Raw genomic sequence first — 14,471 nt, forward strand, 5'->3', positions numbered from 1 at the left:
GCTATTTTTTCCCTGACTTCTCTCAGTATCTTAGGAAGCATGCTATCAGAGTCTTCCAATAATTTTTGTACTGGGTGAGTTCCAACCTTTTCAGTGTTACTTTCAATAATTGTCCTATCTTAATTCTCATTCTCATGTATCCCTTTTTCCCTCTATCACAACTTCTGTCCAAAAAAGCGAAGTGCCCATTTTCTACTTCTATGAGAAGATTTCTTATATCATTGATTTCTTATATCTTTATCTTATATCAACTTATTCTTTATTTTTTTAAAATGCATTTCACCCTCACCTCGGTGAATTTGAATAATCTAACCTGTAAGAAAATTAAAATAATAAATCTGAGTCTGCTAAGCATTGAAATTCCAGTGATGAACATTACTTTCCAACTAGACCTGGTAAAGAACTGTATGCAATTACATTTTGTGCTTGTGTTAAGTTACAGAGCTCAAATAATATGGATATGAATATTTAGCAATACAGTACCTTCACTTTTTCTCCATTTATGTCAATGGTTTTAATCATGAAATCAACTCCAATAGTGGCTCCTTGACCTGGTGGAAACAAACCCTGTAACAGTAGAAGGACATCTCAGTTTATATGAATTAATTCATGTTGTACACACCTTGATAAGTACAATCCTAGAACAAACATTAGTTAGTAGATATGCAGGGAATAAACCTGCATCCAAATATTAACTTTGTATCCCGCATCAAATCAAGTTACCTTTCTTATAAAAAGGGGAAAAATATAAAAGTCAGAATAATACTAACATTGGAAAAATTAATTTGCAATAATGCAACAGGTGGGCTATCAATTCCAGAGTTATAAATACTGTATTACTAAAATAAAACAGCTGAAACAACATAAAATTAACATTCTTTATGAATACACAAAACTAGAATTTTTTGTTGGTGATGCAATATAATAAATGTCTAACACATTCTTACTAAATTTATCTCTGTAACCTTACTAGTGACCTTAGTAGAGGCATTAATCTGCTTATTTAAAATAGCTCAACAACAGCATTAAAATACTGGAGAAAGGAATTTGACACAAGCATGTTATGATATTATTGGATAATATCACTGGTAATTTCTACTTTCTGATTTCATATGCACCTGTTAAAGGCTAATTTAATTAGCATTTTAATTTGACAGGCAGTCAGTTGAGCTGCAATGCCACTAATGCCAAGATTCCAAATATAGTTAAAAGCTACATGGAAAGCATGGGATTCACCTTGCAACCCATTTTATAGGGGGAAACTTCTTATAAAGATATTGATATCAGTAGCACAGTAACTCTTTGCATCCAGCATTAGCATTTGAACTTCCAAGTCAGTGTCACAAAAAAATTGGAATCCCACAGATGGCCAAATTGGCAAACACACAAGAGTGTGGGTTCAACCCAAGATCCAGCCATAGTTTGTCTGCTGAGTGGAGATAAATGTTGGAGCACTTCAACTGGCCTTCATGTCTCATGGTTTGTTAGTTGCTTAAAAATCTCCTTAATATTTAATAATGAGAGAAAATTCAAAAGAAAAAATGGGAGGAAACACAATACTCACAGTTTGTCTTTAAACAGTCCAATCCAATTGAAAAAAAAGCAGTAAGAAGCAGATACAATATAAATTCACCCCCTGACCTATATCATATCAGACTCTCCGAAAAGGATGGTTACAGGAGTATAAAAATGAGTGCTGTCTTGGGGTTGATATTCCTAATTGTTGTCAGTTTTTAAGATTTCCTCCTTTCCTCACCTTTTTTGTTGTTTCATTTGCTAAAAATAATGGCCTGTAGCGTCTGGTGGACTGGCAACTGAGTCGGATTGCCACTCCGCTTGTAGTTACTTACCTTGAAATCTGGATGCTCCTTTCTCACCTGACCTTCCAACTCAGGGCTGGGTGAGAACTATGTAGTGCAGCAGGTTCCCACGGTCTTCTGTCCAGGGCTGCAGCATCGGCAGTAAGGAGGACACACCCTTTTTTCCTAACAGCACTAGCTTTTCTTAATCAAGTTTAAAAAGGTCCAGCCACGTTGACAAGCCAGGGAAAAAGTAAGTCTGTAAATTAGGTAGGATTTGGCAGGGCATGGTGGTGGTGGTTGGGGGGGGTGGTAAAAATAAGTACAGGGGTGGTGTTTGGGTCGGGTCAGGCCTGGGGAAGTGTAGTCAGGGGGTGTTGGGGAAGGGGGTGCGCCATGGGGGAAAGGGGTCCCAAGGAGGAGTAGTGGGAGTCCCATGAGGGCGATCGGGGAGGTCAGTACAATAGTTATCCAGAAGTGGTTTTAATTTGAACTTTTTCTGGGTAACTATTGCTGTGAGACAGTCGGAACCATCTGAAGTTTGCAATTTATATCTGAGTTTCAGATGGTTCCCAGTGCGGGGCAATTGCCCAAAAGGAGGTTTGAACTTCCTGGGCAACTACCGTGCAATCCTTATCTAGGTACTTCCCGGGGGTGGGGTGGGAGCTGCCCCTTTGCATTTTTGGGGTACCCCCCCCTGGATACACTGCCCTGGAGCTCAGAAGTTACAGCACAATATGTATCTACTCATTTAACATGCTCTGCATAAGTTGCTAATGACAGGAAGATAAATGTAGTATATCTGCATAATTACTCTGCCTTTATACAGCTAACTGCACCTCCATGGGGTACTGGAGATACATCGATTTTAAAATGAAGTAAATGCCAATTTGTCTGTATTTGGTGCAAGAAAGTTATGTTGTGAAAAGGTAAATCCTATTAAAATGATTAAGAAATCAGAGATTACAGTTCCAAAAAACAATGACACTCAGACTGAATAGATGTTGATACGATCAATTCTCCTTAAGCAGCAGTACCATTATGCACAAGTATTCTATTTAGTTCTAGTCCTTTTCTCTGCTCTCCTGACAACAGTATTTATAAAGAGCGCACTGGGGGGGGGAGGTGTGACAGAGCACGCCGTGGGGTGGGCTGGGGGTGAAAGAGCTCCTGACTGGGGGTGGGGGGTACACTCAACTCAGCCAGGGGGGACGGGGGGTGCCGGTAAGCACGCGAGAGAGGAGAAGAGCATGCGCCGGGGTGAGGGGGTGAAGAGCGAGGGGAAGGGAAGAGTTCAGTGTGGGAGTGGGCAGATAATGAAAATGTTCCACAACCACAAACTCACGGTCATGTTTCCAGTCAGACTTTTGGGTGGTAGCTATTCTCATTCACACTTCTCAACCCACCTATTGTTTCTTTACTTCCACCATCACCATCTCCATTTGCCTTGCACAATCATCCCTTTTGTTATTTAATCTCTCCTATCATTCACCCGACAAGAGAACTTCATGTTCTTTCCCCCCTTCCTCTGTACTTGCTTAAATCCTGTTGCATTTCTAATTTTTCCCCAGTTCTGACACAAGGTCATCAACTTGAAACATTGGGCTGAATTTTCAATTACATGAGGGGGCAAGCAGAGATGCAGGCATTTTGAAAAATGCATTTCCAGAGGGTGTTATTGTATCCCAACGCGTCTGGAATGTGGCGATATTTTCATAGGAAGGTGGGGAAACTGGGAACGTGTTCACCTCCAATTCATAGCCCATTAAGCCCCTCGAGCCTGGGAAAGCTGGGGGCAATTTTCAAACTGGAAATTAACAAATCATGTCAGTGCATGGCTGTCAGGTTCAATACAGGAACTACAAAGTTTTTTTTATTAAAAAAAAAGTGGAAAAGTTTCTGCCACCAGGGGTTTTCATACGAAAAACGTACATACGAGCAAGGAGCAGGAGTAGGCCATTCGGCCCCTTGAGCCTGCTCCGTCATTTAATAAGATCTGATCTGATAGCAACCTCAAATCTGCATCCTGCCCACCTCCGATAACCTATCACCCCCTTGCTTACCAAGAATCTATTGCTGCGAAATTGGGCACAGTACCTCAGAGATCAGGCATCGAGGTGGCCTCTGACCCAATTAGAGCATTAAAATTTAAAGACTGTGCAGCATAAGTGATGCACCAGCAGCATAGAGGGGCAGTGTAATGACCTGGAAATTGACTGGGCATCCATTTCCTGACCCCAATTTGAAAATCAAGCCTTTTAACCCCATTTTTCTTTCTACACTGATGCTATCTAACCTGCTGAGTATTTCTGGCATTTTCTGTTTTTGTTTCAGATTTCCAGCATCTGCAGTATTTTCCTTTGGAATTTGGAAAATCAATTCTGCAGAAAGTCTGTTATAAGCAGTTTACAATGTCATGGTATTTTGCAAGTTAAGTTGGGAGGGGAAAAACTTACTTATGCCAAAAATACTCCGCTCTAAATGTTACACTCTAAATTATTTCATAAAATGCAGAGAAACAAATTTATATTTTTTATTTGTTCATGGAATGTGGAGGTCATAAACAAGAGCACCATTTATTGGCCATCCCTAATTGCCCTTTAGAAGGTGGTGTGAGCCACCTTTTTGAACCACTGCCATCAATGTGATGTAGATACGCCCACAGTGCTGTTAGGGAAGGATGCCACCACATCTGATGGCTCTCCGTCCTGCTGGTGGGACAGGGGATACCCGGAGAGAATGAAATAAGGCTATAAGGAATGATTGTGTGGGTAAGACTTCGCCAGGCTCTTGCTTGATGAGTCTGTTGGATAACTCTCCCACTTTTGGCAAAGTCCTCAGAAGTTAGTGAGGAGGTATTTGCAGGGTTGACTAGGTAGGGTGTGCCTTTGTCATTTCTGGTGCCTAGATCGATACCAGGTGATCCATCTGGTTCTATTCTTATTCAACTTTTTCCATAACAGTTTGATACAACTGAGTGGCAGGATAGGCCATTTCAGGGAGCAGTTAAGTGTCAACCACATTGCTGTGGGTCTGGGTAAAGATGGAAGATTATGGGACCAGCTTTTTATTTCAAATTGATTTAATTAATTGAATCTAAATTCCCCCAAGCTGTCATGACGGGATTTGAAATTATGTCTTTGGAACATTAGTCCAATAAAATTACCGTTATGACTGAGGTACAACCAAAAAATGAATATAAAATGGAAGCCAAGAGGGGAAAGAACAAAGACAGCAGCTGAAAATAGAACTAAATATCAGCTTCTCAGGCAGAGTAGTTCTCCAATTCACCGTGGGATAGCTTCACCTGTTCAATTCCCTTCAGAATAAATTTCCAAGCTTATTAATACTATTAACATCAGGTAGCTGGTAAGGCTGACACCCACCTGGGGAAAAAGAGAAAATAAAAACAAAAATCTGGAAGTCAAGTTACTCCTCTATCTACTCTCATACATGTTAATAATATTTGGAGAGGCCTTGGGAAGGTTACCCGCTCTACTGGTAGTAAGGGAAAGGATCTAGAACACAGAAAAACTAATTTAAAAGCAGCATTAAAACAAAAGTGCTAAATGAAGAGAAGGAAAATCAGTGCAGTGGGACACCATTACAAGCTAGCCAAATCTCAAAACTATACATCAGCTCAAGTTTACTCAGGAGGAGTAGAATGGTCTCCTGACAGCAAATAGAGAATGGCTGGGCTGATGCATAATTAAAAAATAAACTAATAACTTTAATGCCTCTCATAAGACTGAGAACACAACAGTAGAAGGAGTGTGTGGAAGAGAGAAAGAAATATAAAGCCACCATATAGAACGTGTTTTTTTCTTAATTCATTCATGGGATGTGGGCGTCGCTGGCTAGGTCAACATTTATTGCCCATCCCTAATTGCCCTTGGTTGCTGTGGGTCTGGAGTCACATGGAGGCCAGGCCAGGAGAAGGCAGCAGATTTCCTTCCCCAAAGGACATTAGTGAACCAGATGGGTTTTTTCAACATTGACAATGGTTTCATGGTCATTAGACTTTTAATTCCATTTTTAAAAATTCAATTCAAATTCCACCATCTGCCATGGCGGGATTCAAACCCGGGTCCCCAGAGTGACCCTTGGTCTCTGGATTACTAGTCCAATGACAATACCATTATGACATTGCCTCCCCCAGCAGCTCAAACCAAATCCCTGCATGAGCAAGTTATCAAACTGACTTCATTAAGTCTATTGACTCTGATGCCAACCCACAATTTACCATGAAAACTCCAACTGGTATGGGTTCCCCATATTCAAACATCATTTGGACACAATCCCATTTCATTGTCCTGGTTATCAAACCTCTGTGGTAGTCATCCAAACCTTTCAGAAACAACACTTCTATCAATGTCTTGCAACCCCACTCATTTTAACACTTCGTAGTAATTCTAACAACAATGAAAGAACTGTGAAATACCTAGATAAATCTGTTAGATTGGCTAAATTGAACAGATAAGCCAAAAATCAATGCCTCCAGGTCCTCCTTTAAAATACCCAATGTCACCCTATCCCCAAGTAAATTCTTAGGATCCCCTGTGCTAGTGCTAACATATACATGGTTTAATTTCTCAAAGACAAGATGAAAAATACACATACCATACAGAGGCACTAGCAAAAGATTTAGAAGGATGATACCAGAACTGAGAGATTGTAACTATCAGACATTACAAATACTACATCTGTAAGACTTATGTTTTGGGACTGTGTCCTTAATTTAGGGTAATAGGAGCACAGAGCAAGCGAGCAAGCACAGAGCCAAGAGAGGGCAGGCGAGGGGGAGAGAGAGCAGGCGCACAAGCGAGAGGGCAAAAGCCAGAGAGAGAGAGAAAAAGCGCGAAAACCAGCGAGAGAGAGAGAGAGAGAGGGGAAAGAGGCGAGAGGCGAGCAAAAGCCAGAGAGAGAGAGAGAGAGCGCGAATGAAAGCCAGAGAGAAAGAGAGCGCGAATGAAAGCCAGAGAGAAAGAGAGAGAGAATGAAAGCCAGAGAGAAAGAGAGAGCGCGAAAGCACGTGAGAGAGACAGAAATACGAAGACACAACTGTTCTCCAAGCATGGTGCAGGTGGGATCTCATGCTTCAAATGAAGGGACGAAGCTCATGAAGATGTAAATACGGCTGGAAGATTTGCCTAATTTTGGCTAGAGAGAGGGATCTCCATTTTGTCCCTCACCATGAAAGTCAGTTTAGGATGTAGATGTTATCCAGCTGGAAAAGGAGCTGAGAATAGCTTTGGACCATTTCCAGGACAATAAAGTGCCTACTTAAACAACACGGGAAAGCATAAACATGGAGGGAGACTTTTGGTCGTTTTAAATGTTAAATTAGTGGTATCTTCTGCAATTGAGAGATTAAGTTGCCGACTGATACAGTGTCTAGTCAATGTTACTGTTAGTTTGTTTGTTATAGTCAAGAGTCATAAAGCTTAAATCTAGTCTCAGTAATTTACTGGAAGCTTGTTTTCTTTTAAAAGTTATGTCTCTACAGGGATTGTAACACAGGAGACACTCAGCAGGATAGATTCTTTTCCCGAGTAAAGAGAAGGTTGGGCAATGATCTAATAGAGGTCTTTACAATATTGAAGGGGTTGTTAGGGCAGGTGTAGAGAAGTTTTTTTTAAATTCTTTCAAGGGATGTGTGTTGCTGTCAAAGCCAGTTGCTCATCCCCAACTGTCTTTGAGAAGGTGATGGTAAGCCACCTTCTTGAACCATTACAGTACACCTGGTACACCCACAGTGCTGTTCGGAAGGGAGTTCCAGGATTTTGACCCAGTGGCAGTGAAGGAACGGCAATAAAAGTTCCAAGTCAGGATTGCGCCCAACTTGGAGGGGGTGAGGTTGAGTGTTTGGAAGGTGCTGTTGAAGGAGTCTTGGTGAGTTGCTGCAATGCATCTTATAGATGGTACACACTGCTGCCCATTGTGTGCTGGTGGTAAAGGGAGTAACTGTTTAAGATGGCAAATGAGGTAACGCTCAAGTGGCCTGCTTTGTCTTGGATTGTATCTAGAATCTAAAAAGTGTTGTTGGAACCACATTTATCCAGTATTCCATCACAATCCCGATTTGTGCCTTGTAGATGGTGGTGGACAGGCTTTGGGGAGTCAGGAGACAAGTTATTGGCCATAAAATTCCTAGCTTCTGACCTGGTTGGTCCAGTTGGATTTCTGATTAATAGTAACCACCAGGATATTGATGGTGGGGGATTCAGTGTTTGAAATTACATTGAATGTCAAGGGCAGATGGTTCGATCCACTCTTATTGGAGACAGTCATTACCTCGCACTTGTGGCACGAATGTTATTTGCCACTTATCAGCCCAAACCTGAATGTTGATCAGGTCTTGCTGCACGTGATATAGACTGCTTCAGTATCTGAAGAGTTGTGAATGGTACTGAACATTGTTCACTGATGATTACACAACCACCACTTCTGACCTTCTGATGGAAGGAAGGTCATTGATGAAGCAGCTGAAGATGGTTGGGCCCTGGAACCACCATGAGGAACTCCTGCAACAATATCCTTGGGCAGGGATGATTGACCACCAACAAACACAACCCATCTTCTTCTACATTAAAGTATGACTCCAACCAGTGGGGAGCTTCCTCATCCACATCCCCACCACCTTTGGTTGTGAGATCACTTAACTTTGTCTCTCTGTGCTGCTTCCGCTGTTGGCATACATATAGTCCTGCACTGTAGTTTCACAGGTTGGCACTTTAAGGTATGCCTGGTGCTGCTCCTGGCATGCTCTCCTGCACCCCTTTTCTGCTGCTGATGGCCTGCAGTGCCTCATGGATTCCCAGTTTTGAGCTGCTAGATCTGAATCTATCCCATTTAGTAAGGTGGTAGTGCCACACAACATGATGGATGATATCCTCAGTGTGAGGACAGGGCTTTGTGAGGACTGTGCAGTGGTAACTCCTACCAGTATTGTCATAGACATATGCACCTGCAACAGGTAGACAAGTAAAGGCGAGTTCAAGTAGCTTTTTCCCTCTTGTTGGTTCTGTCACTACCTGCCACTGGCCCAGTCTGGCATACATGTCCTTCAGGACTCAACTAGCTTGGTCAATGGTGGTCCTACCAAGCCAGTCTTGGTGATGGACATTCAGAGTATATCTGGTGCCCTTGTGACCCTCATGTTCAAAAATTAGGAGTACTAAAGGAGTTTCCTTATCCATATTTTACCTTTTGCCATGGGACTTCACCCTCCCAACTGTATACCACAGTGTCACACCACTTGTGTTGGATCTGTCATACCAGTGGGACAGGACAACCCAGGAATGGTGATGGAGATGTCTGGGACATTGGCTGTAAAGTATTTTTTGGTGAGTACGACTATGCCAGGCTGAAGCTGTGGAACAGCTCTCCCAATTTTGGCACAAGTGTCCAGATCTTAGTAAGATGATGTGCCATTCTCATTTCCAATGCCTAGGCTGATGCCAGGTGGTCCATCCAGTTTTATTTCTTTGACTTTTTGTATCAGTTTGCAATAATGAGTGGCTTACTGGACAATTTCGAGGGCAGTTAAGAATCAACCACATTGTGAGGTCTGGAGACACAAGTAGGCTAGACCAGGTAAGGATGGCAGAATTTTGTCTATTATGGATAGAACTTATGTTTTCTTACTGCCAGTGATCAATGTGTTTGTATGTAAAAGTTACATACCCCCAGAGTGATTGTCCCAATTCTTGTTTTACATGTTGGGCAACCAATGGCAGGGGCCTGGGGGAGGGATAATTGAAGGTAGGGTGTCATGTGATGAAATTTCCCAGAATAGGTCCAGCTGGAGTATGCAACCCTAAAGACACCAGTTACAAACCACAGACTTTTGTTTCAATTACATTTGTTCATTTTCTTTTAAAAAAACTGAACCAAGGCTTTATCTGTCACAAGATCCCAGAGTCCTTTATTTCACTCTAACTTTACTGTGCAATGCGCAATGGCAAGGCCAGTCCCCATTTAAAAGCCTCATTTATTTTCATTTACAAACTGGGTTCTAACAGTAGATGTTTTAAGCCAGAATTGGATTTTAAACTAGCAAATGTGGGAGCTTTTGTTTGCACCCAGAGCTGCAAGTAGAAAAGCATGCAATCGAGCAATGAGAAGTTTGATGCCACAGCTCAACTGAACCTGCCTGCCATCTTCCTCGGTGCTAATTCTTGGTTTACTGATCTGTGCCATCTGACTACCTCTTCAAGTAAGTATGGCTTGCAATTGGCAGATACCACTGTCAATCTTGTCTTCACCCAGAACCTCCTGGCTCCCAGGTGGTACATGGCTAATTTATAGGAGGTCATGGAGATTATTTACCCCAATGACCTCAGATAAATCACTCCCCTGCAGTGGCTCCTATAAGTCAGTACCTCCCCAGCTTGCCTCTGGCTCTTCCAATCACAGCTTTGTAACGGAATGGCCAAATCAGGGCATGGAAAGATGAACCAACAAGTGCACCAAAAAGCTGTCCAATAAGAAACAGCCCATTTTGGGGGGAAAAATTCACCCTGGTGCCAACTCTGGATGCTGGGTTTTTACTCATGTGGGAGCAACCCAGCTCAGCTGCTTAATGGTCACCAAGTAGGCAGCAGTCTGATTCCCAGGATGCAGCCAAGAGGGTTTTTTTTTGAGTTCGCTAACAGTAAATGGAGCACGAGGTAAAGGGGAGGTGAGAAGAAGTGAAGAGAAGAGATGCTGATGCGTGCAAAAAGGTGAAGTGCTGGCGGAAATCTCTGATATAGTTCATGTAGAGGGAAAACTGGGGCATTTGAGTTATTTTGAGCAAATTGTCAGGACACCAGGGTGATGGCAGTCCCTTGGGCAACAAAGCCTGCTGGACCCCTTTTGAAGGAAGAGGGAAAAGCACTGAGCCTCTCCTTAGACCCGTATACTTACTCAGTCCAGTTCAAAGCCAAATTGAAAAATTGAAGTGTTATCTGAGAACTCTTCAACAGCAAAACCAGGATGCCTCGTCACCATATGCTTGGATGACTTGCAGCTGGTTCGATGGCTTTCTGATGGAACTGTGCAGAACAGCTTCTTGCTGTTATTTTAAAGCAACTAACAAAATGGCTTCCGCACCATGTGACTTGTACAAGTTCAAAGACTTTTTTTCAAAAAGCAGTTGTGTGTTGATTACACATCCTGTGTTGTCATGTCATACCTTGAAATTCAACCAATCTAGTTTAGATAAGGTCCATCATAATACAATGGAAGGTCAATGGAATCCATTCACATCTGTCTAACACAGAATTTCAATGTTTCTTTCTTCCATGGTGAAACAAAGATAAACTGGCTGAAATGGCAAGCTTTTTTGCTTTTGTGCAAATTCCCTGGATGGCTGTGAATAACCATATTTACTTAGGTATATGCTTGAGACTCAGGACTATCTGGAGCTCAAAATGTGAAAGGTCACCTGATTTGCAGCAGCCATTTTAATAGTCTATGTTCAAAATTTTAAAGTATTGACGGAAAGCTCATAACATACTGGAGCATGACGCTTCCTTAAAGAGCATTAGTGAACCAAGTGGGTTTTTACGACAATCTGATAGTAAATGGTGACCATGAAACTGAGACTAGCTTTTAATTCCAGATTAATTAATTAATTGAATTTAAATTCCATGAGCTATTGGGTTTTGACCTCTTGTCCACAGGCCATTAGCCTGGGCCTCTAGATTGCTGGGCCAGCAACATTAGGGACTATGGCATAGTAGTAGAGTGTTTCCACTTCTGGGCAGTCTAAAACTAGGGCCCATAAATAACAGATACCGCCCCCCCACCCCCCAATGAATGCAGTAAAGAAAAAAATCAGAACTAATATTTTAGCCAGGGAATGTATACAATTTGGAACTTGCTAACACATGGAGTAACTCTTTTGAGTACAAACACGTTTCCATCTGTTCCTATTCAGATGAAGTTACATTGTTTCATAGTTTGCCATTGTGAGATTTGAACTCTTGTTAATCTTTTAAATGAAAACCAAATCAACAAAATTGGGATAAATCAGTCACAGCCCCTAATTCAGGTCAGCTGTAAAACCAAGGACAAAGTTTAAAGGAACCATAATTAATCATTGAGCAATCATGTATGGCCCACTCACTGGCTGTAACTCTTTCGAGTACAAACACGTTTCCATCTGTTTCAGATGAAGTTACATTGTTTCATAGTTTACCATTGTGAGATTTGAACTCTTGATACTCTTTCGAGTACAAACCTGTTTCCATCTGTTTCAGATGAAGTTACATGTTTCACAGTTTGCCATTGTGAGATTTGAACTCTTGATACTCTTTTTGAGTAAACCTGTTTCCATCTGTTTCAGATGAAGTTACATTGTTTCATAGTTTGCCATTGTGAGATTTGAACTCTTGATCTTGGGGTTACAAACCCAGTACCATAACCACTTGGCTATTTAGTCCAAGCCTAACACATGGAGTAGTTGAAGCAAATAATACAGATAGATAAGTATATGAAGGAGTAAAGAATAGAAGGATATACAAATAGGATTAGATGAAGCAGCATGGGAGAAGGCACAGGAGCATGAACAATAGTATAAACTAGTTGAATGGCATATTTTAGTACTGTAAGTTTTATGCCATTCTATGTAATAAGAACTGCATTGATGATAATTATGTTCTGGAACAAACAATTCAATGCATGTTGCATTGAAATACAAACTGATATTAAAACAACATTGATCAGCATAGGAAAATATAGCACAGGGGAATATGTAGATGTACTGCAACAATTTGTTAGATGTGACTGTAAAATATAGAAAAAGCTGACAAGTAAATCACTTGGCAAAAAAATGAATTTGTAGTATCCTAAGATCATACTTTGGGGTCCTAGATTTTCCTTCACCATCTTGCCGAAATCAGGTCAAGTAGAAACAGCTACTGTGGGAAAATCTGGTTTGGTTTGGAGGCCAACCACTGTAGCCCCGCCATGACCTATATTTTAGTCTCCTTGCCCTTCATTGTCCTACCAGATAAAAGGCAGCAGGGAGACAGGAGCTTGGCAAAACAGTTAAATTTTCCTACCTTCTGGTGCTGATTTCATCAACTAAAGGTTGATGGTAGTCCCTTGGGCAACAACTAAAGCCTGTTGGACCCCTTTTGAAGGAAGAGGGAAAAGCACTGAGCCACTCACCCTCTCCTTTGACCCAAATACTCACTCAGTCCAGTTCAAAGCCAAAATGAAAAATTGAACAGTTATTTGTAAACTCTTCAATGGCCCCTTCCTGTTCAGATACTACAGTAGCAATGCTACACATTCAGGTTTTTGATCAAAAGTCAGAAATACTTTTTCCAGCACAGCTAAAATCAATGTTGTAATTTTTTTTAAAAAAGTTTCTCAATCATTCTCACCAATATGCAGCATCAAAAGGATATTGGTAAAATATGCAGAAGATGTCAGCTGTCCCTTGATTCAGGGGATGACATCTACTCAGGATCACAAATTACTGCCACAGGTCTTCATGTGAGTGAACAGGCCAATTCTTGACCCGCCAATCTTTGGGCACACGGGGCAGGACACCCCATAAGGCAGAACAGGATCTGGAGCGCAGGATTTGCTACCTTTTTTTTCCTTCTCTGCGTCCATTCTGTCTCATCATTAAGACATTGTGTCTCACAAAGCATGATGCAGCTTGAAGGACAGGCTGTCGCCATTTTGAACGACTGGTAGCAAGCTCCTCCCAGTCAGTGTCAATTTTGCTGTGCTTCAAAGAATAGGTCAGAGTGTATTTGACACATTTTCTTTGTCCGTCCCTGGAACGTTGGCCATTCGAGAGTTGAGAAAACAGGACCTGGCTGAGGAAATGCTTTTCAGCCATCTGGACACAGTGTCCAGTCCATCATAGTCGATTTTGTAAGAGTTTTGCCCGAATATTGTGGAGCTGGCTTCAAGAAGCAACATATACACCATTTACCATAATAACCCCAATTTGGATCTTTTAATAATTCAGCACCCCCACTTTCTTACCTGAGTAAATCTTCGTACTAAGCAGGTCTTTCCAACTCCAGCATTTCCAATCAAGACAATTTTAAATAGGTAGTCATAATCTTCCATACTCATTTACACACCTGGAGGAGGACAAGAAGCTTTCATTACAAATTAACCAATGTCTTAAATGCTCTTAAGCTGCCTAATTGGAGAAAGAAAAAACATCATAGCAGTAATTCTAAAAAAACATTCCCAGCTATTGTCAACCATGTTGCTGGAATAAAATAAGAAATTCTAATAACCACAAAAAAAATGAGAATTGTTACTAAAATTATATTATAATGGTTCTTACTGATTTTCAGTCTCACTTATGCACCTCTTAGTCTATGGTTTTATATTGACTATTATCAGAAAAAATTCTCAAGAGGTCCAATTAAAATATTGATCTATTCATTACAGCTATTTCTAACCTTGATCAGAGAATGTATTAAGAGCCTAAACATTTCTACCCACTTGTATCTAGTTTGTGCCCATATCCCATGACAGCTGGGCAATGATGGCAGAGAAATTTTAAACAAAACAGGGATGTGTAAACTTCAGGTATCCAAAAGTTTCACAATGCTTAATTTTAAATTTTAGAGTAAATAAATTAGAGAGTAAATAAAAGAAAATACAAAAGGATGCTAACTCTAAATGTTTCTTAACATAATATTTCAA

At 41.1% G+C, this 14,471-nt stretch overlaps 1 protein-coding gene across 5 annotated transcripts in view; it reads right to left on the minus strand.

The window, feature by feature from the left end:
• Nucleotides 1–14,471, minus strand: part of rab30 (RAB30, member RAS oncogene family) — a 105,599-nt gene that overhangs the window by 46,334 nt on the left and 44,794 nt on the right. For all 5 annotated transcript variants that reach the window (XM_041199120.1, XM_041199119.1, XM_041199121.1 and 2 more), the window contains 2 exons: nucleotides 13,794–13,894; nucleotides 484–567 (listed from right to left, as the gene is read on the minus strand). In XM_041199120.1, the coding sequence (XP_041055054.1) occupies nucleotides 484–567; nucleotides 13,794–13,886 (177 nt within the window). In that variant the 5' untranslated portion in view covers nucleotides 13,887–13,894. The remainder of the gene's footprint in view (nucleotides 1–483; nucleotides 568–13,793; nucleotides 13,895–14,471) is intronic.

This window comes from Carcharodon carcharias, chromosome 11 (assembly GCF_017639515.1).
Source record: "Carcharodon carcharias isolate sCarCar2 chromosome 11, sCarCar2.pri, whole genome shotgun sequence".
Classification (NCBI taxonomy): domain Eukaryota; kingdom Metazoa; phylum Chordata; class Chondrichthyes; order Lamniformes; family Lamnidae; genus Carcharodon; species Carcharodon carcharias.